At 40.5% G+C, this 25,016-nt stretch overlaps 7 protein-coding genes and 1 long non-coding RNA gene across 10 annotated transcripts; 5 read left to right on the forward strand and 3 right to left on the reverse strand.

Annotated features, from left to right (window-relative positions):
- The first annotated feature begins 42 nt into the window (after positions 1-42).
- Nrk (Neurospecific receptor kinase) lies at positions 43-3,121 on the forward strand. The gene is made up of 4 exons (XM_065310368.1): positions 43-518; positions 580-853; positions 1,088-2,148; positions 2,204-3,121. The coding sequence occupies exons 1-4, from the start codon at positions 180-182 to the stop codon at positions 2,570-2,572; spliced, it is 2,043 nt and encodes a 680-aa protein (XP_065166440.1). The 5' UTR covers positions 43-179; the 3' UTR covers positions 2,573-3,121.
- Positions 3,122-3,427: 306 nt separating this feature from the next.
- Positions 3,428-5,516, forward strand: LOC135797828 (uncharacterized). The gene is made up of 5 exons (XM_065310369.1): positions 3,428-3,701; positions 3,836-3,867; positions 3,938-4,060; positions 4,116-4,397; positions 4,461-5,516. The coding sequence occupies exons 1-5, from the start codon at positions 3,674-3,676 to the stop codon at positions 4,578-4,580; spliced, it is 585 nt and encodes a 194-aa protein (XP_065166441.1). The 5' UTR covers positions 3,428-3,673; the 3' UTR covers positions 4,581-5,516.
- Positions 5,517-5,882: 366 nt separating this feature from the next.
- Positions 5,883-8,565, forward strand: Galphai (G protein alpha i subunit). The gene is made up of 4 exons (XM_065309605.1): positions 5,883-6,215; positions 6,735-6,919; positions 7,098-7,384; positions 7,439-8,565. The coding sequence occupies exons 1-4, from the start codon at positions 6,095-6,097 to the stop codon at positions 7,914-7,916; spliced, it is 1,071 nt and encodes a 356-aa protein (XP_065165677.1). The 5' UTR covers positions 5,883-6,094; the 3' UTR covers positions 7,917-8,565.
- On the reverse strand, positions 8,441-10,895 carry PIG-Z (phosphatidylinositol glycan anchor biosynthesis class Z). The gene is made up of 3 exons (XM_065309604.1): positions 10,511-10,895; positions 9,517-10,456; positions 8,441-9,455 (listed from the first exon to the last, which is right to left on the reverse strand). Exons 1-3 carry the CDS (start codon positions 10,647-10,649, stop codon positions 8,609-8,611), a joined length of 1,926 nt encoding a protein of 641 aa, XP_065165676.1. The 5' UTR covers positions 10,650-10,895; the 3' UTR covers positions 8,441-8,608.
- Positions 10,896-12,362: 1,467 nt separating this feature from the next.
- On the forward strand, positions 12,363-17,120 carry LOC135797321 (short-chain dehydrogenase/reductase family 16C member 6-like). Of its 2 annotated transcripts, none has more exons than XM_065309606.1 (6): positions 12,363-12,558; positions 15,835-15,991; positions 16,050-16,204; positions 16,282-16,459; positions 16,515-16,885; positions 16,951-17,120. In XM_065309606.1, exons 1-6 carry the CDS (start codon positions 12,521-12,523, stop codon positions 17,021-17,023), a joined length of 972 nt encoding a protein of 323 aa, XP_065165678.1. In that variant the 5' UTR covers positions 12,363-12,520; the 3' UTR covers positions 17,024-17,120. The 2 variants fall into 2 exon arrangements, with proteins under 2 accessions (XP_065165678.1, XP_065165679.1); XM_065309607.1 differs by lacking the exon at positions 12,363-12,558 and adding an exon at positions 13,013-13,162.
- On the reverse strand, positions 17,101-18,132 carry LOC135797322 (uncharacterized). Its single transcript, XR_010549513.1, has 2 exons — positions 17,743-18,132; positions 17,101-17,685 (listed from the first exon to the last, which is right to left on the reverse strand). It is a non-coding gene; the product is annotated as an uncharacterized lncRNA (long non-coding RNA).
- Positions 18,133-18,469: 337 nt separating this feature from the next.
- PEK (pancreatic eIF-2alpha kinase) lies at positions 18,470-22,084 on the forward strand. The gene is made up of 7 exons (XM_065309600.1): positions 18,470-18,914; positions 18,994-19,114; positions 19,183-19,511; positions 19,572-20,192; positions 20,352-21,502; positions 21,580-21,773; positions 21,839-22,084. Exons 1-7 carry the CDS (start codon positions 18,781-18,783, stop codon positions 21,932-21,934), a joined length of 2,646 nt encoding a protein of 881 aa, XP_065165672.1. The 5' UTR covers positions 18,470-18,780; the 3' UTR covers positions 21,935-22,084.
- Positions 22,060-24,921, reverse strand: AGBE (1,4-alpha-glucan-branching enzyme). Of its 2 annotated transcripts, XM_065309603.1 has the most exons (6): positions 24,774-24,921; positions 24,519-24,610; positions 24,115-24,284; positions 23,941-24,056; positions 23,757-23,882; positions 22,060-23,696 (listed from the first exon to the last, which is right to left on the reverse strand). In XM_065309603.1, the coding sequence occupies exons 2-6, from the start codon at positions 24,599-24,601 to the stop codon at positions 22,131-22,133; spliced, it is 2,061 nt and encodes a 686-aa protein (XP_065165675.1). In that variant the 5' UTR covers positions 24,602-24,610; positions 24,774-24,921; the 3' UTR covers positions 22,060-22,130. The 2 variants fall into 2 exon arrangements, with proteins under 2 accessions (XP_065165675.1, XP_065165674.1); XM_065309602.1 differs by lacking the exon at positions 24,774-24,921 and having other exon boundaries at positions 24,519-24,767.
- Between the last annotated feature and the right edge of the window lie 95 nt (positions 24,922-25,016).

Consider the following 25,016-nt stretch of genomic DNA (forward strand, 5'->3'; position numbering starts at 1 on the left):
TTCTAGTTGTGGTCTACTGCCACTGGTGGCGCTGTCGTCGCAAACGCGCTCGCCGTCAACCACTGTTTTCCTGTTGTGCGGTAATATTTGCGGAGAGCTCAATAATAATACAATGCCCGCTCCTTAACGTGATATAACCGGAAAACTAATACATTAAAGTGAAACCATGAATTAAGTGCATGCTGCCATGGGAACATCAAGTGCACAAATGCGATAAAACAGCAAATACCGATGGGGTGGTCAAATGGCGTTTAGCCCGGTGCAGGATAGGGATGAATCGCACACAAATCATGAAGCGGCTTATCATCGCCACTGCCTTAGCCTTCATTGGTGGGTGGACACCGCGCGTGGATGCGTACTGCGCGCCTTACATGGGTAAAGTGTGCAGGAATTACCTCAACAGCACCACAATGTTTTGGTACTCAGATGAGGGTGGCTGGAATAATGACAAGATTACCACTAGTCTATGGGAGGAGTTGATTGTCACATTGAAAGAACCCTGTCGGAGTAGTGCTGAAGTAAATTACAACTCACACATGTTGTTAATGGTTATATAATGTTATGGTTTTATGTTTTTAGAAATTGTTGTGTATGTATGCATTCCCAAAATGTACTCATGACAATACAGCACCGCTGCCGCTCTGCTACGAGGATTGCATGGCGGTCAAGGAGCAGTTTTGCTACAATGATTGGGTCACCATTGAGGACAAGAAGCAGCGCGGGATTTATATTCGTTCGCGCGAACATTTTGAGCTTCCCGACTGTAAAAAGTTACCAAAATATGAAGTTAAGGACAGGTCGGCTACTTGTTCATATGCGGAGATCATGGATGTGAAGAAGGATGATGTTACTAGTAAGTTATTCATTTAAAATCATCATTATTTTAGATTTTAAAAGAATTGTAGCCTTTTTTGTAATAATTGATGAATTAATTGTATTTTAAGATGTATTTATTAAATTGTTTTGTGATTTATATGATTTATATTGTAAAATCCATATAAATCACAAAACAATTTAATAAATACATCTTATATACATGGACTACGTATTCAAATTAGAAAATAATAAAAATATAATTGTATTTTAGTTGATTGTGTGAAAGGCACCGGCCGATTTTACCTCGGCAATACGAATATAACAAAAGACGGCCTAGAATGCCAACGATGGCACTCGCAAATACCTCATGCATTTGATCGGCCTCCATTATACCTACCAGAATTACAAGATGCCGAAAACTACTGCCGTAATGCCGGTGGAGAAGAACACCATCCATGGTGTTTCACAACAAACGCGAGCGTGCGTTGGCAGCACTGCAACATTCCTATTTGTGAAAACTCCACCTTGCAGTCCGAGGAGCTGCCCGCTGGCATCGTCATGGATCTCTACTTCTCGCCCACATTCCTCATCATGGCATCCGCCATCGGCCTATTCGCGATTCTCATCTTCCTGCTCGCCATCCTCCTCTGCCACCGGATACACAAGCACAAACGCGGCTACAACCCGCCTGCGAATGTACAAGACGTCAACATTGACTTGGATAAACTTCCAAGCAACCAGGCCTATCATCGCACAGCAGCGCGATTGAATCCCAAACTGGAATTACTCGAATTTCCAAGGAATGATATTATTTATATCCGGGACTTGGGGCAGGGGGCTTTCGGGAGGGTTTTTCAGGCAAAAGCGCCGGGGTTAGTCCCAGGGGAAGATTTCACAATGGTTGCGGTGAAAATGCTCAAAGACGATGCTTCTGATGATCTGCAGGAAGATTTTGAAAAGGAGGCGTGTTTACTAGCAGAGTTTGATCATCCCAATATCGTACGGCTGTTGGGTGTGTGTGCCATTGGCCGCCCAATGTGCTTACTCTTTGAGTACATGGGTCGCGGAGACCTGAAGGAGTTTCTACGGCAATGCTCGCCGAGTAATTATGTCGTGCGCAGCATTGACGGGGAACATCAGAGCATCTACCGCGATAACCAATTGAATCATTTGGATCTGTTGGATATTTCTCTGCAGATCGCTAGCGGAATGGTGTATCTTTCCGATCGGAAGTTTGTTCATCGTGATTTAGCGACGCGGAATTGCCTGATCAATGAGGAAATGGTCGTGAAGATAGCCGATTTTGGTCTGTCACAAAAAATCTATCTTCAGGTAATATATTTACAATAATTTTTACATAAAATGTTTAAAATTGTTGTGTTTTTAGAATTATTACAAAGGGGATGAACGAGATGCAATCCCAGTGCGATGGATGCCACTTGAATCAATTTTGTACAACAAATACACACCAGAGAGCGATATTTGGGCGTTCGGTGTGTGTTTATGGGAGATATTTTCGTTTGCGCTGCAGCCGTACTTTGGCATGACGCACGAAGAAGTGGTACGTTTCCTCAAAGCGGGTAACGTGCTCGCCTGCCCGGAGAACACCCCCGCGCCTGTCTACGAAGTGATGAAGTCCGCCTGGGCAGCCAAACCTTCCGACCGCCCTGGGTTTGAGTACATCCACAAGACTCTCTCGAATATTCAACACGCGCATGCGGAAATGTACGCACGGCAAATGCAGCACCTAACCTAGAATTAGGCAAACGGTAAACACAAATCAAACCAGTCAAATGAAGTCAAAACCTAACCTATAAGTCAAACCGCAGCTCAGTCACATTTTTTGCCAAATTCTATTTCTTATACATATTTATAGATATATACAATACTACCAAATAAGCACAAGCCAAAAAACAAAACAAAATGGAGGATGCGAACATCACAGAAGACGAATTTGTCAACTCAAACTTTTACCGATAGGCGTTTTTACGATTACAATAATTATCTTTAGTACTTTAATCTTTATAACTCAAAAATTGATAGGATGATAAGCTGATATACATGTATAGATGGATGTAAGTGTAAGTATGTTGTGTGCATTTTATATTTATATACTTTATACGTACGTCGTAACTGGCTGGCTTTGTCGTCTCTCGTTAGAATTTCGATTTATCAACAATTATATTTACATAAAGCTATAAGGAGGAAAACAAAATCAAAGAGACTAGAATATTATACATTACAAAGGGGAGCGTATTTGTAAGAAAACATTTTTATGACGGATTAAAAAAATTTACTACCCTGATTTGACGTAAGTTTGAATTTAGCGCGGTTTGCATTCGGGTAACATCGCTCGGGTATAACTTTGCCCTCTAGTCAACTACGAAGTATGTACGATTGCCTATCTCTGTCTGACAAATATGCGGTTGTATTCAAGTTTGTGAAGACGTAGATCTGCTTTTCGGCTGATTACAATTCGTGCATCTTCGGCGCAAACAATTGTAACATGGCTCCCTTACACAGGGTATCCTTTTCTGCTACACGCCGTAGAATGGATCAACAATGCGCTGTTTCATGTTACGCTCAAATTTGGAGGTGGTGCGAGCGCTGCGCAGGGTCTGCGCACTAGCGCCCAGTCTGCCCCGACGAGTGCAACACAAACAGTATCCGAGTGTGCTTGACGTATCCGCGATCTATGTCGAGGCTTCGGGCTCCCAAGTGCGAGCAGCAGCAGAGAGACGACTCTTCGCGACCCCCAAGCACATCTCGCAACGGCGGTGTCACCCGCCTCCGGTGGTGGACGAACGGCGGCATTCAACGGTGTGATGACACGCGCACGGCGTCCCAGAGTTAGGTAATGGTAACGACGAATATGGAGATCACAGGTAAATGTTTTGAAACGCATTTCACAATGCGAGCTAGAGTTGGAAGCGATGGCGTCCACGATTGCATTTGTTTCCATCGCCAGAAACAACGCGCACACAAATTGATTCGTTCTGTTGTTGTTATTGGGTTGCAGTTTCGGGGCTCGCGACGATGGCCGAGGCGAACGTAAGTTGAACTTTGATTGTGCTTCCACTGCAGAAGCTGGTGGACGAGAGAGCTAATCTTTTGCTTGCAGGCGACTGACGATAGCCACGAGGCGGTGATGCTGCGCAGGCCACGCACCAGCGAGGATTTCTTTCTCTTCTGCACCTATGTCCTGGAGTATGAGAACTACCCAGCCAACACAGTTGAGGTTAATGTAAGTGTATATACCCCCTGTTGGGCATAGTTAAATTATATTTGATCATCAATAGGATGGCAGAAATACAACAAATCCCAGTCCGCCGCTGGACAGTTCGGGTAGCTCGGTGAACTCAGAAACAACCAGCACTCACAGCACGTCCAGCCGCGACGAAAATGAAAAAGTGAGCGGTGAGGAAGACTCTGATGAGGATGGCGATGCCGCCGATTCGTACAACAATGTGTCGTGCTTCTGTGGTAAACCCTTTGCGGGCAGGCCGATGATTGAATGCTCGATTTGTTTCACCTGGATACACTTGTCCTGTGCCAAGATAAAGAAATCAAATATACCAGACGTAAGTGATACATTTTCTTCTCTCTTTCTGGATGGATTTAAACGTGATTTTTGGCTGTTGCAGGTTTTTCATTGTGCCATGTGTAAATCTAATCGAAAGCGACGCTCGGAGTCGCCGACTCTCAACACCACGTCGACACCATCGACGCTAGATAAAAGCAAGCGCTCCAAGAAGGCGACGTAGGAGGCAGTGAGAGTGCGCGCCGACGGGGGAAGTGTAAATAATTTTATACCGACACGCGCTAAACAAAACTTATTCTTAATTAGTTCATTTTTTACAATTAAGTTTGTGCGCCCTTTTTGCAAGCAAGCAAAACTGGGCAGGACAGTCTCGCGGTGTGTGGCGAAATGAAAGCAAAGAATCTAAATGTGTATAATATGTAAATACTCTAATTAAGTCAATCATCCATTTTGTTTTACATTTGCGTTTTCTTCGAGATTTGTTATTGATTCTATTGAGCAGTCGTTGAGAATGAGATTGGTGATACATACATGTGATAGCTAATCGAAAACCAGAGCTCATCAAAAACAAAAGAATAACAAACATTTTATAATCTACATGCAAAGTAAAACTATTTTAAACATTTTGAGATACAAAACGTAAATCACCAAAAATTTAAAGATGACTATATTGTTATTTCTGTAAAATAATGTTTTAACAAAAAAAATGAGAAAAGTTAACGAAAAATATCTCAGTGCCTGGTAGACTAAGTAATTAGAATATCAACGCCATTAGCAAAATGAAAACAAGTACGAAACCAAAATGGAAGTTACATTTACGTTTGTGAAGCATTTCTTTGAGGTTATGGCATGCGATTGTTGTGCGAAATTATTAATTGTTAGACGTTCGACTTGAATTTAAAAAATGATGAAACTTACCGATGTGAGAAAAATTTGAGTAAGAACATTGTCCAAACACACAACATATACTGGTATATTGTTGATTGGGCTATAGCAAACAGAAAAACAAAATGGAGTTTATAAACAAACGAGTAATGACAGAGTTTGAAAGATTTATGAGAGAGAGAGAGCGGAAACAAATGTGATTTTAATAGATAGATAGGAGTCTACTAAGAAATTGTATGTAATGATTTATCTATTAATACGATTTGAGTAAAAATATTTGCGAGTGATTTATGTAATCCACGAATATGCCCAAAGTTTGTAAACAAAACAAGTGAATATCTTATGCGTTGATGTGTATAGTACAAGTAGATTTCACTAGATGGCGCTACCGTGTCATACCACGCGTTAAATACTGCTAGTCGGTTATAGAAATTCTTAGCAAATGCATTAATTTAAAGCCATCGTTTATACGATGTATCTTTCACACTGTAAATAATGTTTTTTAATGTTTTTGTTTATAATGTTGCAATTAGTTATAAGAATATGTCGCAACTGAAACCAAAAATATTAGGTACTTGCTTGTTTGACACATAGAGGCGCTGTAAGCGTTCGGGCGGAGCCGGCATTCGCGAATCGCCAGTCACCGACGGCGCAAACAGTCGAGAATCAGCCACAAGCAACAAGTGTTCGCGTGCGTCGGTTGCGGAAAAATTCGGTTCCGTTTGAAACCGAAAACGGAAATACTTGCATAAAGAGCGCGTGTGCGTGACTTTGTGTTGGCGTAAGCTGCACTTATGCGGTGATTCCGAGCGGGCGTTGTGGTGTATCCAGGTGTGAGACGACGACGCGAAGATGGGCTGCGCCGTGAGCACCGCCGGCGACAAGGACGCCAACGAGCGCTCCAAGAAGATCGACCGTGATCTACGTGCGGATGGCGAGCGCGCCGCCAGGGAGGTGAAGCTGCTGCTTCTCGGTGAGAATTTCATCCAGTTGATATAACTATGCGTTTCAAATTCGAAGAAGTCCTCTGAATAATTGACGCCAACAAAACGCATATTCCTGAATAATTCAATCGCGTGATCGATGGGATTCACCCTCTAACGACGCGATTATCATTTGGACAACGCAAGAATCAAGCGTAGTGCCGCTGAAACACGTTAATATTTGATGTGGAACGCACGTCGATATTCATTCACTTCCACATAATATATCTATAATTATACGTGCTATCTCGAGCGAATATTAGATTCATTGTGTGCTGGATCCATAAAAATGTCCGTATTAAAATGTATAACGTATTAATAATGCGAATGGGAACTGTTACAACAAGTTTCTGTGTAACACTCATCGACGCATAACCAACGTCTATTAGTATTGTCGCTACAAGACACTCACTCTTATGAGGTTATAGTGTTTAGCACATACACTCAGGCGACAGTTCCAATCATATTCATAGTGTTAATCGGTTGAAACAAAATTTGTTTGTTTGCAGGCGCTGGCGAATCAGGCAAGAGTACAATCGTCAAACAGATGAAGATCATTCACGAGACGGGCTATTCGCACGAGGAGTGCGAACAATACCGCCCCGTCGTCTACAGCAACACCATACAGAGCCTGATGACCATCATTCGTGCGATGGGTCAACTGCGCATCGACTTCGTCGACCCCGGTCGCACTGTATGTATAATAAGTTTGATAATTAAAAGTCATATGAATGAATACATGGAGTGACTTGACGCATCGGCCGCCATGATTCACACATTGCAATTAATTACTCAATTGATAATGCAATGCGCGCGCACGATTAATCACTGTATAAATGTTTAAGTTCATTTGTTTGTTTGTTTGATAACAGGATATGGCGCGGCAGTTCTTCATGTACGCCAGCGCCGCCGAAGAAGGCGAGTTGACGCACGAGCTCGTCATCCTTATGAAAAAACTATGGCAGGATCAAGGAGTGCAGCTGTGCTTTGCACGCTCCAGAGAGTATCAACTCAACGATTCAGCGGCGTATTATTTGAATGCGTTGGATCGCATCGCGCAGCCGCACTACATACCATCGCAGCAAGATCTCCTGCGCACGCGCGTGAAGACTACCGGTATTGTCGAGACGCATTTCTCTTTTAAAGGATTACATTTCAAGTAAGATTACTCATATTTTTTACTCTTTTGTGTAATTTTTTCATTGAATTTTAGAATGTTTGACGTTGGTGGTCAGCGTTCCGAACGAAAGAAATGGATTCATTGCTTTGAAGGTGTGACAGCGATCATTTTCTGCGTGGCACTCTCCGCTTATGATCTGGTGCTCGCTGAAGACGAGGAGATGAATCGCATGGTGGAATCCATGAAGCTCTTCGACTCGATTTGCAACAGCAAGTGGTTCGTGTCCACCTCCATTATTCTCTTCCTCAATAAAAAGGATCTCTTCGAGGAGAAGATCGCGCGCTCGCCGTTGACTATCTGCTTCCCCGAGTACGCCGGCCCCAATACCTATACAGACGCCTCGCACTACATCCGCGCCAAGTTCGAGAATCTCAACAAGCGCAAGGACCAGAAGGAGATCTACACGCACTTCACGTGCGCCACGGACACGACCAACATTCAGTTTGTCTTCGACGCCGTCACGGACGTCATCATCAAGAACAACCTCAAGGACTGCGGGCTGCTCATGTGAATTTACACATTTACAAAAATTGTCACACTTGTATATATCATGCGCGAAATCAGTGCTACCAACTGTCAAAAACACGAACGTTGCTTGTTTTTGACAGTTGGTATACGTGATATGCACGAAACAAGATGGCAACTATTTCAGTGCCTTCGGTTGGCCTTAGAAGAGACAATATTGTGATTACTAAAATGACACGACACACGGGTGCCTTGAATGTTTGCGACGATCGAACAAACCCCACACGAACACAGACTAATCAATGATTAACGATTACGATTGATAACGATTAGGTATTAAGCGAATAATGTTGACTAGGTTTAATCGGCGAGAAGGGAGCCAGAGACCAAATATTGCCATATATATTGTGTTTGCGCAAGCGTGTGTATTCTACACGATTGCACTGTAGAAGGCATGCGCATTGTTACTGATAAGACGCCGATAAGCGAACCATCGTTCGTATCTCTAGTATTTATGTTTGAACTTGTGCTGTTGATGTGCTTGCACGCAGTATTTTGCGACGACCGACGTACTGACTTCGTATTTTTATTTTTGTACTTTTTATAAAAACGACGCGTCGCATTTGTTTCAAGTTTCAACACTTTTCTTCTATTTGCTATTTTGTAAAAATAAAAATCACCGATTAATCTGTAAATGACGCGACATTGTGATATCCGAGTGCTGGGTGTGTAAATAACTTATAATTGTACTTCGTAAAGCTTAAGATCAAAAGATGTGATGAATTTCTTCAGGCAGTCCAAGATGGCCGACACGCTCAGTGACTTGACATCCGCCACGCTGACGAGTCGTATCAGCTCGGACACGTCCGGCATTGCTTCGGTGCTCACATGCGGATAGAAGCTGTAAAGATGGCGGATGTTCAAATCGTCATTTAACACCTCCTTCATCAATTCGTCGTGTTTGCTGCCGGTGAGCAAGAGGAACATTCGATGTCGGACCTTGTTGTCTGCAGCCGTATCAAGCAGACTACGCATGCGCTCAACGAGCCTCACCAATGGATAGGATCCTTCTTCGTAAGTGAAGACGCGTTTACCAGGCTTGTACTTTGTACTGCCGCGAATACGCAATGTGTTGGGATCGGGTAACTTGAACAGGACATGCGGAATGCTGTACACGTGACTAGTGACGACGTGATAGTGGTAAGTCGGTAGACGATGCATTTCTTTGGACAGATGTGAGGTGGCTTTGAGCAGCCCACCCTGATGCACGAACCCGTAGAACGCTGTCAACAGGATATTAATGACGATCCATAACCGGAAAAGGGAAGAGGAAGTTGACTTAGTATTCGTGGCTGTGTTGCCAGTTGATTGTTTCGAGCCTTCTGATTGGACGAGTTCAGTCTGGGCTTCTTCTTTGATTTTATTAGCAAAGAGGTAAACAAGAGGAATAACGATTGGTAACAGGAAGCGGGGCTCTTGATGTGGAAATATCGAGAGGAAGAGAGTCGGAGCAATATAGGACATTGTCATTAGTCCTTTAATACTGCGTACGGTTGGTAAAAGATTGAATTTCCGTTGTAAAAACCTGAAAACATTCAAATTAGGTTAAAACAAGATGGCGGTTCATGAGAATAACATCAACCTACTTTGTTGTGATATCCACAGCGCCAATAATAGCAAACAGTCCCAATGTGCCAAACAACAACGGCACATTCACCAAGATATGCAGATATCTCGGATGTAATCCGTGTTTCGCCAAGTTCCCGCTATCAATATTATACTTGATAAAGTTCAGCGGCGTAAACACGAAGCTATCAATCGACACGTCCAACATCCCCACTTCACCCCACGTGATGTACCCGTAGAAGAAAGAATCCACGATGATCATGAAGATCAGTGTAGGTATAGCGCATAGAATCAACGCCAGTATCCGCGTGTTGAACTGCAGCGTGCTGACAGATTTGTATCCGATCCCTCGGTACAACCAGAAAAACACCGGAAACATCGCGTAGGCCAGGAACGTCGGCCGATTGAAAAATCCCAGCGTCGTCACCGTCGCAATCTGCGCACAATGGCGATAGGAATCCGATGCTAGGAATAATCGCAACTTGTGGAATTTCGCACGATCCGCTGGATTATCTGTACGCTCATACCGTTTATTTAAATACTCCCTTTGTCTGCAGAGAATATTCGAGAAGATCATACTGTCAGCCACGTAGTATAGCAGAACAGCAAAGAGGATCACCTCCAGGGTATTGCTGAATGTCCGCGTGCAGTAGACTAGAGTTGCGTACGACGACGCGAGGATTACCAAGCGCCCATTGGCTTTTTCGTTATTCTGTGTGCAGATTTTATAGATTGTATAGTCAACCACATATGACAGCAGGCAGATGAATATTCTCGGAGTGACTAGTAAGGCATATGATGTAAGCAGTGATGTGTTCAATAGTTTTGAGCAGAACATATCTGCTATCTTTAGCAGTTGATAACTGAAGCCAACTGTGAAATAAGGGACTCCTATGCTTCGGATTGGTGAAGTCACATTGAATTCCCATGGTAAACTTGCTTCATAGTTGAATGTTTTGCCTACAATTGAATTTTACATCAATTATATATTAAGAGAAGTCTTTGGAGTATTACCAGCTAATACTTCAACACTTTGGAAGAATTCATCTGGATGAATGTAGCCAGTTTGTGGCAGCAATGTGAGTACAAAACGTAGAAAAGCGAAGCTCCAGTAGGTGTAACTTAAACATTTCTTTTTCCGTTGCTTGGCCATTGTTTTAGAATCTGTAGGAAATCACATAGTTTACTTTGAGTATTTTGTTTTGAGTGTTGAGATGATCTTGTTGAGATTCTAGGTTATCTTTGACGCAAAACAATCAATAGCTGTGTGTTGGATTGCCTGTTCTTTCGAAAGGAAAAGTAATAAGTTTTATTTTATTTTCGATTTACTTATTATCAGTTATTATAGTAACTATTTATTTGTGGATAATATTAATTTGATTGGACAGTCCTTGCCTATTGCGTTTTATGCATCGGTCTATAATTATCGTGTCATCATGAAAACCAGTAAAAACTACAATTTATAGGCAATTTGTTTACAATAATTGAAAATAATTATAAAGTAGCATTTGCGTACATCGTTTTTTGCGGTTGAATCAAGGCCTAGAGTTTATAAAGTTTAGAATGCAACTTTCTGCCAAAATTGCACTTTGGATGACGACTTTTAACTGTGAAAAAACTTTTATTACTTTCATTTGTGAATACGTAATCCATTGTATATTTTTTTAAAATATTTATTTATAAAATTCTACGTGATTTAATTGGATTTTTCAATTTTATATGTTGAGTTAACATGTTTCGCCCTGAGAGCATCTTCATAAAGATGTTTCATTACATATAAAATTGTAAAATCCAATTAAATCACGTAGAATTTTATAAATAAACTAGCTTTAACCCTTGGCTTCGCTCGCGAATATCTAAAATAATGAAGTTGCTTCCGTACGCGTCTGTAGTCACAGAAGAAGTAACAATGAAAGTATAGTCTATGGAAGTATAGTGTACAGTCTCCATAGTGTAGTCAATTGGATTTGATGTTGACGTAGCTGTCGGTAATACAGTGTGATAATACAGTGTGATGGTACTATAGTACTTAGGTTTGAGCTTCATTGCTGGAATGCTAGATGGCGTTAAAGTAGTCAAATAGCCAGATGCAGAGGTATTATTGGCTAAACTATTTCTTTATTTTATTTTAAAAATAATTGTTTTTATTAAATAAAAAGTAGCCTATAACCATTCGGGGATCACTAAGAATATGTGTACAAATTTTCATGATGATCGGTTAAGTAGTTTTTGCGTGAAAGCATGATAAACATCAGGACATTCGCATTTATAATATTAGTAGGGAGTAGGGATATTTAAAAAAAAATGTGAAAAAAGTTTAAAACCGAGTTTTCTTTACAAAACGATATATAACTGCACGTATGCAACTCAAAGATCCCATTATGTTTCTATTTATAAGTAGGTAAAAATAACAAACATAAAAATATGTTACATAATTATAATTTATAAATAAATTACAAACCAAATACATAACCTAACTTGACGGCCATGAGCAATAACAATACGATGTGATGAATGAGTACGTTTAAGTAAATTTCAACTGCATATTCGTACAATAAGTTGAAGTTAAGTTTAAGGTCACTATGGTCACACACGCTCCCAGAGTGTGCTCGTTGACAAAATTGCTTTGAATTGTGACGATTGTGACTCGCAACAATTTCAAATGATTCAAAACCATTTTAATTAAAACTATGACGTGCATTACCTATATTATATCACGTAACTTAATGTTTTAGACTTTTTGTTTTAATTTTTAGAATATAAATAATTGTTTTTTATGTGTGTGCTAACATAATCTGACTTTTGAACTACTTTTATCTGTCCGCAGAAAAAAACCACCTGCACGATGATTCAAGGATACAGTGGTAAAAACTCCAGTCTTGATCCAGTCCGTCCAGTTGGTCGTCAATCGCGCGCGCGTGCACAACGCTGCATAAAAACAAAAGCATAAATAAATATTTTGTATAAGTTGAGAAGACTCTCCAGTAGATAATTCGAGCGGTGGTGAATGAGAAGGACGTCGACATGGCGCAGACCCACGAGCGCCGCGAACGAAACCAAAAGTAAGTGAAAGTTTTTTTTTGATTGAAAACTTTTCGGCGCTCGCGTAATCGCCGGATTATATTTCGGTGTGCGTGTTTTATAATGCACGCGTCGAGAAGAAATCATGCAGCATCGAATGCGAGCGCGCGGCGCTCGTTAGAAAATTTTTAGACGAAAGGCGGAACAAGTTTTGGACCAAAACCAACCGAAAACGTTGCTAGCAACGCGCATAACTCGATTGCGACTCAGTCAATCGTTGAAAACTTAAGAGTTAGCTTATTTATAATAAGTTTAAATCTATGTATAGTTTATAAATTTTATTCTTGTTCGGGGATTGTTTGTGACCGAGTTCGAACGCATTTCACTCCGAGGTCTAAAAATATAAGTAAGTATACTGTTCAACGAGAACATTATACGGTTTAGCTGATAAGATTTGTTTGGTTGGTGGGTCTGATAACATACGTCTCGATTGGACTCGTACACGAATGCGGCGTGGCCTTTGCGCGTTTCGGACGTTTGAATTGTTTTTGAAAACTTTGAACGCGGATTGCGTTGATGCATTCGGTCAGTCGGTGCGACAGCTTCCGTGCGATCACATCATCTCGATAAATAGATTATATTTAGGTATGTAGCATAATTACAATACATACATTATTTTTAGTATTTATATTTAAACATATCTAGATACATATAGGTTTGGATTACATATTTTAGTGTTTTGTAGTGTTACAAGTTATAAGTTGTCTAATAATAAGCGGGAGTTTAAGGTTTTGTGTTAAAAGTTTGTGTATGATCAGTATATTATGTATACTATGTATATACTACTAGCTGTTGCCCGCGACTTCGTTCCGGCAGTGTTTAATAAAAATGTAATTCGTTTTTACTCTCTTGTTCGAGACATACTCGTAGTAAGAGTCAATTCTATCAATAAGATTAGCAATTTTAATTTAAAGAAATTATGCATATAAAGTTTTGTCAATAATGCACTTCAGCGCGCCATCTCGAATTCAACTATTTAACTATAACTATGATTGAATCTCAATGTCAAATTTTATTCTATAGAAAAGAGCTGTTTTGAGGATTTTCCCGGCAATTATTCGAATTTTTCTCACCTTTTAAACCTACCCTAGACCTCCACGAATAATTCAAGACCAAGATAAGAAAAATCCGTTCAGCCGTTCTCGAGTTTTAGCGAGACTAACGAACAGCAATTCATTTTTATATATATAGATGTATATACTTGTATATAGCATACTATGAGGGTAGTTTAATTTGACTATAGGCAACTCTGATGACATGGACATACAAATTAAATAAAATTAAATTGTTTCGATTAAGTTTTAACTACAATACAATTTTGTAGTATTTATGTTTGTAATTTATGTAATTTATGTAAGTTTTAACATTGAATTAACCTCATAGAATTATTTGTTATTGTCAAAGTGTTGCACTGTAATTTTAGTTAACGAAGTAACTGTCACTACGTGCAATCGGTGAAAATGAGTGCGCAGAAGCAAATTCCAGTTATCTACCTACATGTTGTTATTATTAGAAAATATGTGATGGGATAATAATGCGATGAGATAGCAGTTTGATTTGTTTGCGTAATTTGCTATAGAAATATTTTTAGATATAACTGCGTTGATAAGGGTATGAACTCACGCATGTAGTACGAGTATTTACGCTAAATTTAGTGCGGTATTGCGCTGCGCCGATGAACTTGTAACCATTGTCTAATGTCCAAAAAACTTGAAGTTTATATCAGGTTAGTAGGTATTATGTAGTATTTTTAATTAATTCTGTTTACAAAACTTGACTTTATCTTTATCACACCGAGTATTAAAGCGTGATAAATATATTTATTTCGATATTTGTTTGGAATTAAATTTTGAAATAATCTCAACTAATTTTTCAATTATTTCATTTTTTGCTTAATAAGATTAAATATTAAATAGTGGATGATATTACGAGTACTTAACGCATTCGCGCTGTTTTTGTTCAAGGCAAACGTGTCTCTTAAATCTCTTCACTTTGAATGAAGTAAAACTGAAAAAATGTCAAGTTTTTAGCAACACATCTTTAGAAAAAAATTAGATTCTCAAATTAACGAGTCGAAAAACACTTATGCTCTAAAATCAATTAAATAATCTGTCATTGTCGTTGAATTAAGCAATAATGTACGCGTTGTTTACTGTATGCAAACACAATATTTGCAATTCATTTACAATACATGCAAAATAGAGCTTGTTTACCAGCATATAGTCAGGAAGAAACTATTCTACGATTTAAATATTTGATCTAGCACAGCTCATTTACACTATGACATGAATACATCCAACGCACATAACACAAAGTGAGGAAGTGTGACCAACGTAAAGAAAACACTCATCAAAAACAGCAAAACATAATTGTTTGCCTTTTAAAAGTTATTTTTTTTGGTTGTATACAATACACAATAATTGTTTAACGACATTTATGATTAAATTTATGATTTTTATTAAGTAATTAGTGAATAATCAACATAAATATCAAATAAGTCCAATTTTCCACACTTTTACTTAATAAAAACATCATAAACGAAAAAATATAAATTAATATAAATTATATCATGTAATAAACATCATAAAATCACAATTATTAAATTGGCAGTACACCCAGTTATTAATAAGCTAAGTAAAGTTAAGTAAACATTAATTAATTAATAATATGCTGTCTGTGGCCAAGGTGAAAGAAAAAAATTAAATTTAGGCTACAAATTAAAAGTTTACCACCTCTGCATCATTCACGTTTGATGTTCAAAGACGCCAGCTTTTTACCTCTCGTATAATGTCACCGGAATCCGAACCAGAACAAGGTAAACGTGCCTTGTGCAATTTATTGCATTTCTGGTGCGCTGGCGATGAAAAATGTCGTAACATCGCTCAACTTTGAAACCTTTTAACACTTATTACACATTCAATACAATGCGCTATTAATACTCTTATCTGAATGGCCAGCACTACTTATAATTATAAACAAATCCTGATATTGATTACCGAGAATGGTGTGCGCATTTTTATTATGTTGACAACATTAGATAGCGCAAAGGTTGGAATTGTTTCCTACCATCGACACGCATTTCAATTGCAACTCATCTCAAACTTGAATAACAACTTTAACAAGCACTTAAAATTAACACCCATTAGACTGCTATTATCTACCTACTAAAATTAATTTATTCTAATGACGCTCCTTTTACGTTGTAAAAAAATATTATTTATACATTAATCGAATTGTTTTTGTTTTTTTACTTCCAGAGGAGAAATGAGCGGTGTAGAGCAAGCAATTCAGATAGCCGGCATCGCCTGCGATGTCGTCGTGTTATTATTCAAATTTGTCTACTTCTTCTTCGAGTCAATCTACAGGAAGTTTGTTCCTGCAGTGGAGGAATCTGTTAAAGGAGAAGTTGTTTTGGTAAGTTATCATTGTAATAATCTGGTGAGATTCACACTGTAGGCAATTTGTATTGCAGGTGACTGGCGCAGGTCATGGCATAGGCAAACAGTTGGCAACCCAATATGCATCGCACGGCGCAACTGTCGTGTGCTGGGATATTAATGCTGAGAATAATGCTGCAACTGTTGCTGACATCGCCAAGAAGGGATATCCTAAAGCGTACAGTTATTCGTAAGTATAGTGATTTTTTAAATTCAAAAATTAAAAGTTATAACCTCAAACAATTTAAAACTATTTACTTTGTGTAGTTGTGACGTGTCAAACCGGCAGGTCGTTTTCGACACAGTTGCAAAAGTGAAGAAGGACGTTGGAGACATCACAATCATCGTAAATAATGCTGGTATTATGCCGACGCACCGCCTCTTGGACCATACCCAACAAGAAATCGAGCGCATCTTCGGCATTAATGTTTTAGCTCATTTCTGGGTAAGAAAAACTCTAAGAAAACATTCCAAAACATATAATTAATTATAATTTTTAGATTATCCAAGCAATTCTTCCCAGTATGATCAAAAACAAGCACGGCCATATTGTAAATATTTCCTCATGCGCTGGTTTGTTTGGTTTGGAGAATTTGGTGCCGTACTGCGCGTCCAAGTTTGCCGTTGTTGGTCTCTCCGAGGCACTCTACCAGGAACTGAAGCTGTACCCCGGCTGTAATGTAAAGACCACGGTTATCTGCCCGTACATGGTGGATACTGGACTGTGCAAGAATCCTGTGATGCGTTTCAAGTCCACCATGCAGATGGAGACGCCCGAGGCGGTCGCTGCGGCCGTTATTAGCGCTCAGCGTCGTGGCGAGAAGGCGATTACCGTACCAGACTGGTATTTCTATTTATCTACCACTGTCAGGTATGTAGGCAACCTTTTGTGCGATTTGAAGGTGTTTTAATGAATGTTTTTGTTTTGTTTATTAGGACGTGGCCAATGAACAGTGCCGACGCGCTGAAAGACTTCCTAGGTGCACGTTTGGAGTCTGATCTTCATTGAGTTTCAGACTACCTGTTATAAAATGGCAGCGAGCCGCTAAACAAGTATACATAAACATTTTTGTTTTATAAAATATAGAAATTTTCAGTACCATGTATTTAGTGAATGTTTGGTTGCCTATACATAACTCTAACATATTTAATCATAGTTAGTTCTTCTAGGATTCCCACATACAACGTACCACTGACTATGCCCCAGGAGAAGCATCTGTTAATATCTGATTTGCTTATGATATTTCCATCCTCTCCTGCTTTGTGGGCATAATTTCGGTGGGTATTTTTCAGTGAAAGGAACATAGTGAAGATTCCAATTAAGAATAGCATCATGTGCGAAAAGACGATCATGTGTCCCAAGTGATGTGCTGGAGCGAATAAAACGTTTAACGCGACGATTGACAATCCACCGAAGAAAAAGCCCAGCGTCCATGTTATCAACGTATCCACATCTTTTACGTGAATAGTAAGCGTGGCAAGAATGAAGATCCAGAGTAGGCAACCCACATAGCGATACAACACGCGCGCTGACAAAAGCAAGCCAGCGACGCCGGTAACCATAAGTAATATTTGCAAAAGCAGCCGGAAAGTCCCCAAAATTATACATATCAAGGCAATGATTAGGAGGGTTAAACATCGGTAGTTAAAATAATTTCTGCATTTTTCTAGCTGAAAATAAATGTTAAAAAATTTCTTCTTTATGCTTAAATTGCGCGGAAGTCTTACCAATGTGTGGAAACGAATTGCATTGTGTGAATTTGAATCCATTACAATAATGGTGGTACTGACTGACAGACAAATTAGAAATTGTTTGCAAATGTTGGGGTTATGTTTGAATGAATGTAAAGTACGAGAATTGATTAATTAATATAGAAAATAACCAGCGAGTTATGGAAGTCTAGCAAATGCGTGTGATGTGGGAAGTCTAAAAAAGAAGGAAAACTTCTTGTGTGTTACGCCACTGGTGATTACCGGCATCCGAAAAGAGTGGGGGGATGTGTCACCTGATCCGCAAACCGTCCGCGTTCAGTCGCCGGTAAATAAAATTGGTTTGCCTGTATATAATCATTAAATAAAATCTCAAACGAATTTATATTTACTTATAACGTGGTTTTAAAGCTGTAAATAAATCTGTCAAGTTAAATTTCTGTACACTAAGCGCAGTACAATTGCGTAAGTGAACTTTATCAATATGTGTAAATTCTAATCATGTGTATACGTATCCAGCTGTATCAGTAGTAATTAACAATCAGACTTTGTTTATTTGTTTCTAATTTTATCACAGGTTTTATGACGTCAGCTGCGTTTTTGCAATGCTTATCGTAGGTTCGGTCTGTTCCGTCTACATTTTTGAATCGCACATCCCGATCGCTGATTGGTGCACACCATCCCTCTCCACCAATGAAAGCAGGTTCCACGTTGTTCTGTTGTGTGTACGTTTTGTTATGCATTCGCAGTGTATGACTCAGTTTTAAAGCGAGTTTTGTCCTGTCCGCAGCATTCACGCGACAAGTTTTGCTTTTGATTTTGCACTGACAACATAAACACCGTGTCGATAATCGCATTGCGCGTTACGCCAGCTGCTGATAACATAAGCGACGCAGAGAGGTGATAAGTGCAACACGAATGAAACCGCGCAAACTTCTCGAATCTTCCAAACGTTCCAATTACTTCGAGAAGAAAAACAAATGCTATCAATGATGCCTAGGTGAGAGTTTCGTGCGACGCGTGCAGTATTAGCGCATTGGTATTCGCATTGGCAGGATGACTTGGATGAGGAGTTGGAAGAGTTGGAAGCTGTTTTTTTTCTCGTCGATTATCGTCTTCGCACATTGCGATGTGGACACAGGTGATGAAATCGCCAAGTTACCGCATTGCGTTGACGAGGAGGATGTCGGGTGAGTGTAACCTAGAAAAAAACAAATTTTGTTTTTGTTGACACACAAATTCAACAAGTAATATTTGCTTATTTTAAAGATATGTGTTGGTGAGCACACTGGATGGAAAATTGTCAGCTCTTAGAGCAAATGGACAATTGGCTTGGGAAGTTGACACAGGCAGTGGCCCATTGTTACATTCCAGCATTCACAATGTAGAAGTAAGTAAATAAAATGCACAAATAAAAAACAATCGTAAAATTAAAAATGGCCGATTTAATTTTAACAGTTGACAAATCAAGGGGAATTGGTTCGGATCATTCCGTCATTGTCCGGAAGTCTGTACAAATTCAACGGAAAAACCATCGATGCAATTCCCATAAATTCAGACACACTTCTGAAATCTTCATTTGTATACTCCAGTGATACGGTAATAGCTGGCAGAAGAGATGTACGCACATATGGCGTGTTAGCACGCACCGGTGATCTTCTATATGAATGCTCTTCGGATGGTTGCCGCAATATCACCCAAACCGCCGAAGATTTTGATGATATTATCGTCATCGAACGAAGTTCCACGACTGTGCGCGCGCATGAACCCCGAACAGGTCAGGAAAGGTAATACAAGTTGCCTACATCAACATATATTTTGTTATATCAATTCGCTTATTTCTTTAGATGGAACTTTAGCGTAGGTTATCACAATATAAAAATCCCGCCAGCGTCGTGCATAAACCTCGACTCAGCGATAACTTCTCTCAACATTACCGCCGTCCTTCCGGATGGTGTCATCTCGGCCAGTCGCAAGGCGACCTATGAGCACCTCTGGCGGCATGTTTTCGAAACACCAATCGTGAAAATATGGAAATGGGACGGGCGTGACGTCTACGCTGTGGATGTATTTGCTAACACTCCACGCAACGTCAATGAGAATCAATTGGCGCTCACGCTGTCACCGGCGATTTATCTAGGCATGCATAAGCAACAGTTGTACATAGCTGAGAGCATTCATATGTTGAATGCTCTGCAAAAGTTTGGTTATGGGCAAGGAGGAAGCACGGACGTTGCCGAGACGAAGTCGTGGACAAGTTTTCCATGGAAACCGATACCGGCTGGTCAGTTACAGGACGATGTTGACGATGCGACGGCGATTTCCGTGCTGTACAGCTCGAATTACGTTGAGGGAAACGGATATTACTTCTATACGGATGTTGACCGCAAGAAAACCATTTTCTGCGAGACAGCGAAGAATCAAACTTCGAAATTCTTCAACCGGTTTGAAATCGGTTCGATTTTCAAGTAGGTACAAAGTTTATTACTTGCAATTTGGGTAGTCTATATTCACAATTCACAAATTTTTGACAGCTAACAACTTTTTACTATTAATTTGTAAAGTGAATGCTATTTGATTATGAAATGAAATGTTTTTAATAGTATTTTAATTATTTTTAACTCTAGATCTTCTAAATCTGCTGCTGTATTGCTGACAATCGGTTTAGTGATTCTTACCGCAGTAGCAACACAGGCGAGAACGATTTATCATTGGTTCATACCTGCAAAGATGGCCGACGTACTTCCTCGAAAGAACAGCGAATCGTCGAAATCTCCATCCCAGTTTACAACCGTTAGTACAGATTTGTCTGTGGTGTCAACAAACTCAACTATATCAAGCGTGTACAACGATGCTCGCCCGCAGTCACATTTCATGGATAACTTCGATATTATCTCGCAATTAGGCAAAGGTGGCTATGGCATCGTGTTTGAAGTAAAGCAAAAAATTGATAATGCGAACTACGCTGTGAAGATTATTCCCCTGCCTAAGAAACCGGTTGCAAAAGAGCGAGTTCTGCGTGAGGTGGTAGCCTTAGCTCGGCTGGATCATCCCAATATTGTGCGATATAGCACATCGTGGAACGAAACCTCGCTGCCTGATTTCGCCGCACCGCATTTATCCCAGACACTTGCCGACGCTTCGTTGTTCACCAGCGACATCTACGAGGAAGAAACTGATGAAATTAACGCAGGCGTCGCCAAAATACCCATCGAAGATCTCAGCCAAGATTCGTGCTCGGAAGATGAGCACGATCAAGAGGACGATAGTTTTATTGTTTTCCAAGAAAACACACGGTCGGGCTCGAATAGCACTCGCATCACGCTTCCATCACACACGAATTCATCAGTACTTCATAAATCCATCTCGATTGAAGAGAGTGACAGCGACATTCCCACACAAAAGTCATCAAACTTTGTTACAAGTAAAAGTAATAGAAGTAATCCGAAGAAGACGGAAAAGGAGAGGAGTTACCTCTTTATTCAAATGCAGCTCTGTGATAAGATGACGCTTAAAGACTGGATGAAGGGTAATTGTGACAGACCTCGCATAGAGATATACGCCATCTATCAACAGATACTGCAGGCGGTTGCATATATACATTCCATGCAGTTGATACATAGGGACCTGAAGCCGAGCAATATCTTCTTTAATCCTAATTGCAACCCGGCGCAAATCAAAGTCGGCGATTTTGGACTTGTCACCCCGATGCAAAATGCGGATGGGAATCGAAATCACACGGCGAAAGGAAATAATATGGGACATACCAGAGACGCAGGTAATTATTATTTATTTTATCATGTTTTATTTATTATTCAACTTGTTTATCCAACCGCCATCTTGTTTACATTATAGGAACTGCCTTGTATATGAGTCCGGAGCAAAAACGCGGCTCAGACTACAACTACAAGGTGGATGTATTTTCTTTAGGCGTTATTCTCTTCGAGCTGCTGGTGTATTTCGACACGGAGGGTGAACGCATCGATATGCTCATAAAGTTGCGCGGTGGGAGATTTCCACCGAACTTTCAATGTGAGAATCCTCAAGAAGTAAGTTGCCATATTTAACTGTTTGAATTTAAAAATTACATAACCTATATTTTTTCAATTTCCAGTTTACTCTGTTAAAGTCGATGCTCTCATCGAATGCTGACCTGCGGCCAACTGTTGCTGATGTGATCAAACAGATTCCAACTATATGTGGCACATAAAGGTTAGTGCAACTATTTACCTGAAATATACAAATAGTTTTGCATGTATATAATGATTGAATCCAATTACTAACTTGTTATTTATGAAATAATGTGATAAGATTAGCTGTATTGTTGAAAACATATAAATCGCAATGGTTTATTAACAAATGGCACTTGTAAACAGTATTTTAACAAAAGTAGAACTAATAGCCGGTTAGCACTTATCAATTGGTGCTAAAACAATAGCGGTTCTTGCTGGAATGTACACCAGCACGGAGTTGGCCCTGTTGGAATACGCCCCGCCCCCAACAACATGCTCCACCCTTCCATCAATTCGAGCCATTCCTCCAAACTCCTGATTGTCCGTGGAGAGTACAACTTTCAGTTTAGTACCCTCAGCGCCATCATATCCCACGCGGTAATCGGCGAAACTTTTGTTTGCGTGGAAATTGAACACGAAGAGTAGTCCAGCCCTTTCGAACACGATGACTTTGTCATCCTGATGTTTGCAACTGACATACGCCGGTCCCTTATGCAACCAGCCGTACTTCTCTTCTAAATGATTCATGGCTGCGTCGAATGCATTTAGTTCTTTGTATCGCAACAGGTCATCATCGACAAGGTGCCATTGTCGTCTTGCGTAGTGATAAGAACTAGCGTTTCCCTCCCTGGGGAAATCCAACCACTCCGGGTGCCCGAACTCGTTCCCAATGAAGTTTAGATATGCCTCACCACCAAGCGCATGCGTAATGAGACGTATGCACTTGTGCAGCGCCATGCCACGCTCAACCTCTGTAGTTTTCTCTGAAATGGTGCTCATATTCGTGTACATAGCCGCGTCCATCAACCAGAACGCAATGGTCTTATCACCAACCAAGGCTTGATCATGTGACTCGCAGTACGCTACGGCTGGTTCCATCCATCGGCGGTTGGTTAGCGTATGCACCACATTGCCAATATCCCAGTCCTCATCACGGCACTCTTTGAGCAGTTCGATCCATTTGTCCGGGATTGCCATGGCTAGCCGGTAGTCAAAACCCAAACCACCTTCGTCCACCGGACGGCAGGTGGCTGGCATGCCAGACACATCCTCTGCGATTGTAACCGCATGCGGATGCAAGTTATGTATAACTTTATTGGCAAGAGTAAGATAGACCAATGCCTCGGTGTCGACATTAAGGCCGTAGTACTGATCGTAGCTACCCGCAAAGCCTTCTCCGATGCCTCTGGAGTGATAAAGCATGGAGGTGACACCATCGAATCGGAAGCCGTCGAAGTTATATTCCTCTAACCACCAGCGCAGGTTAGACAGCAGGAAACGCAACACTTCCAACTCTGAATAGTTGAAGAGTCTCGAGTCCCATAGGCTGTGATAACCGCGCGATCCAGCATGGAAGTACCCTGCATCTGAGCCATCAAACTGGTTTAAACCATCGAGGACATTTTTGCTTGCATGGGAATGAACTACATCCAGGAGGACAACAATGCCCATGGAGTGAGCAGTGTCCACTAAGCGTTTGAGTTGTTCAGGGGTGCCGTAACGACTGGACGCGGCGAAGAAACTTGTTACTTGATAGCCGAAGCTGGCGTAGTACGCATGCTCCATAACCGCCATTAACTGGATGGTATTGTAGCCTTGACGTTTGATTCGAGGTAGAATGTTGGTGGTGAATTCATCGTAAGTACCCACACGGAGTTCACTAGTGGCGATACCAACATGGCATTCGTAGATTCTAAGTGAGGCAGGTTTCTTCGGTTTGGCGTGTTTGAACAAGTATCTCTAGAGGGATAAAATGACAGGTAGGTTAAATTTGGTTTTATGTACTTTGATGTGACTTACTTCAGGCTGAGGTGGATTCCAGAACTTGTGTTTGTAAATGGTACCTTCATGTTTGGGTGGTTCGACAACATATGTCGCCCATGGTGACAGGCGGTCATTTTTACAGTCCTTGCTTTGAACAACCACCTAAAAATATTATTTTTCAAATGATTAAATGAACACAATATTTATTATTATTATATACCTTAAGTTCTGATAGATGTGGAATAGCGCAACTGCCGTCCTCTTTTGGTGGGATATGCAGTTCCCATTTTCCGTACTCTAGTTTATTATAAGGATGACTATCCCGGTTCCAGCCATCTAATTTATTTTAAACAAATTATGTTTCATAAAATCCATACACAACCAAATAACTTACTGAAGTCTCCCGTTAAATAAAGTTGTGTGGCTGCAGGTGCCCACTCTCGGCATATAATTGAGTTATCCTGCTGCACGCGTACGCCATAATATTTATATCCTTTTGTAAAGTCTTCGATTCCTCGTCCGTTGGTTTCAATTTCATCTTCGATGTCCTTTAAGCACGCATAGCTGCAACCAACCACACATCAACCGGTTAATTCATCAGTGCGCAGTAAGTTGTCTTGACCTTTTATCAGCTCGCGCATAAATTACTAACAAATAAACTGACGCACGCTAACCAGCTATGTTCGTAGCTGCATCAAAAATGCGCGTTAATTTATTATCAGAGAACATACTGGGGAATCTTTTGTTTTTGTAAGTTGTGTATTGTTTTAAACGCATGTTTTAGTTTGCTTTTCTTACCGGCGTCGCAGTTCCCGCTCGTAGGGCTTCAGGTAGGGATCGCGTTCGAGGAGCGCCTGTAGTTTGGGCACCTCCACGTCCATCGGATCCAACTTCGTGTATTTGCCGCCCATCGTGAGCCGAAAAGTGAGCAAAATGGTTCTGTTAGCGGGGAGTTTTTGCGGCCGCTTGAAGGCGCGTTAGAATGTCAAGTGCCAATGCCGCTTGCATGATAACGCGCTTGATTAACTCGTCTAGCGTTGAGGCGGTACTTACGTGTTGGTGGAGTTCTGCCGGCGAATCTTTACAACCGCGATCAAAACAAACTTGACTTAAGTCACTTTTTAGTCATTGACTAACCTCGAACGACCTTGGGCTGTTTATCACACGAGTTCCAAACATTCAACCACATGTTCTCGGTGGACTTTAATTTGGGTTTAATCATTATACATAATATGGGTGACATAGGATAATAACTAAATCCAATAAGATTTAAAGTGGGTAAATTTTATTTCCCTG

Source organism: Atheta coriaria, unplaced genomic scaffold, assembly GCF_025399875.1.
Source record: "Atheta coriaria isolate IRGN ID8LTWV9N9 unplaced genomic scaffold, Caltech_Dcor_3.1 hic_scaffold_8_pilon, whole genome shotgun sequence".
NCBI lineage: Eukaryota > Metazoa > Arthropoda > Insecta > Coleoptera > Staphylinidae > Dalotia > Dalotia coriaria.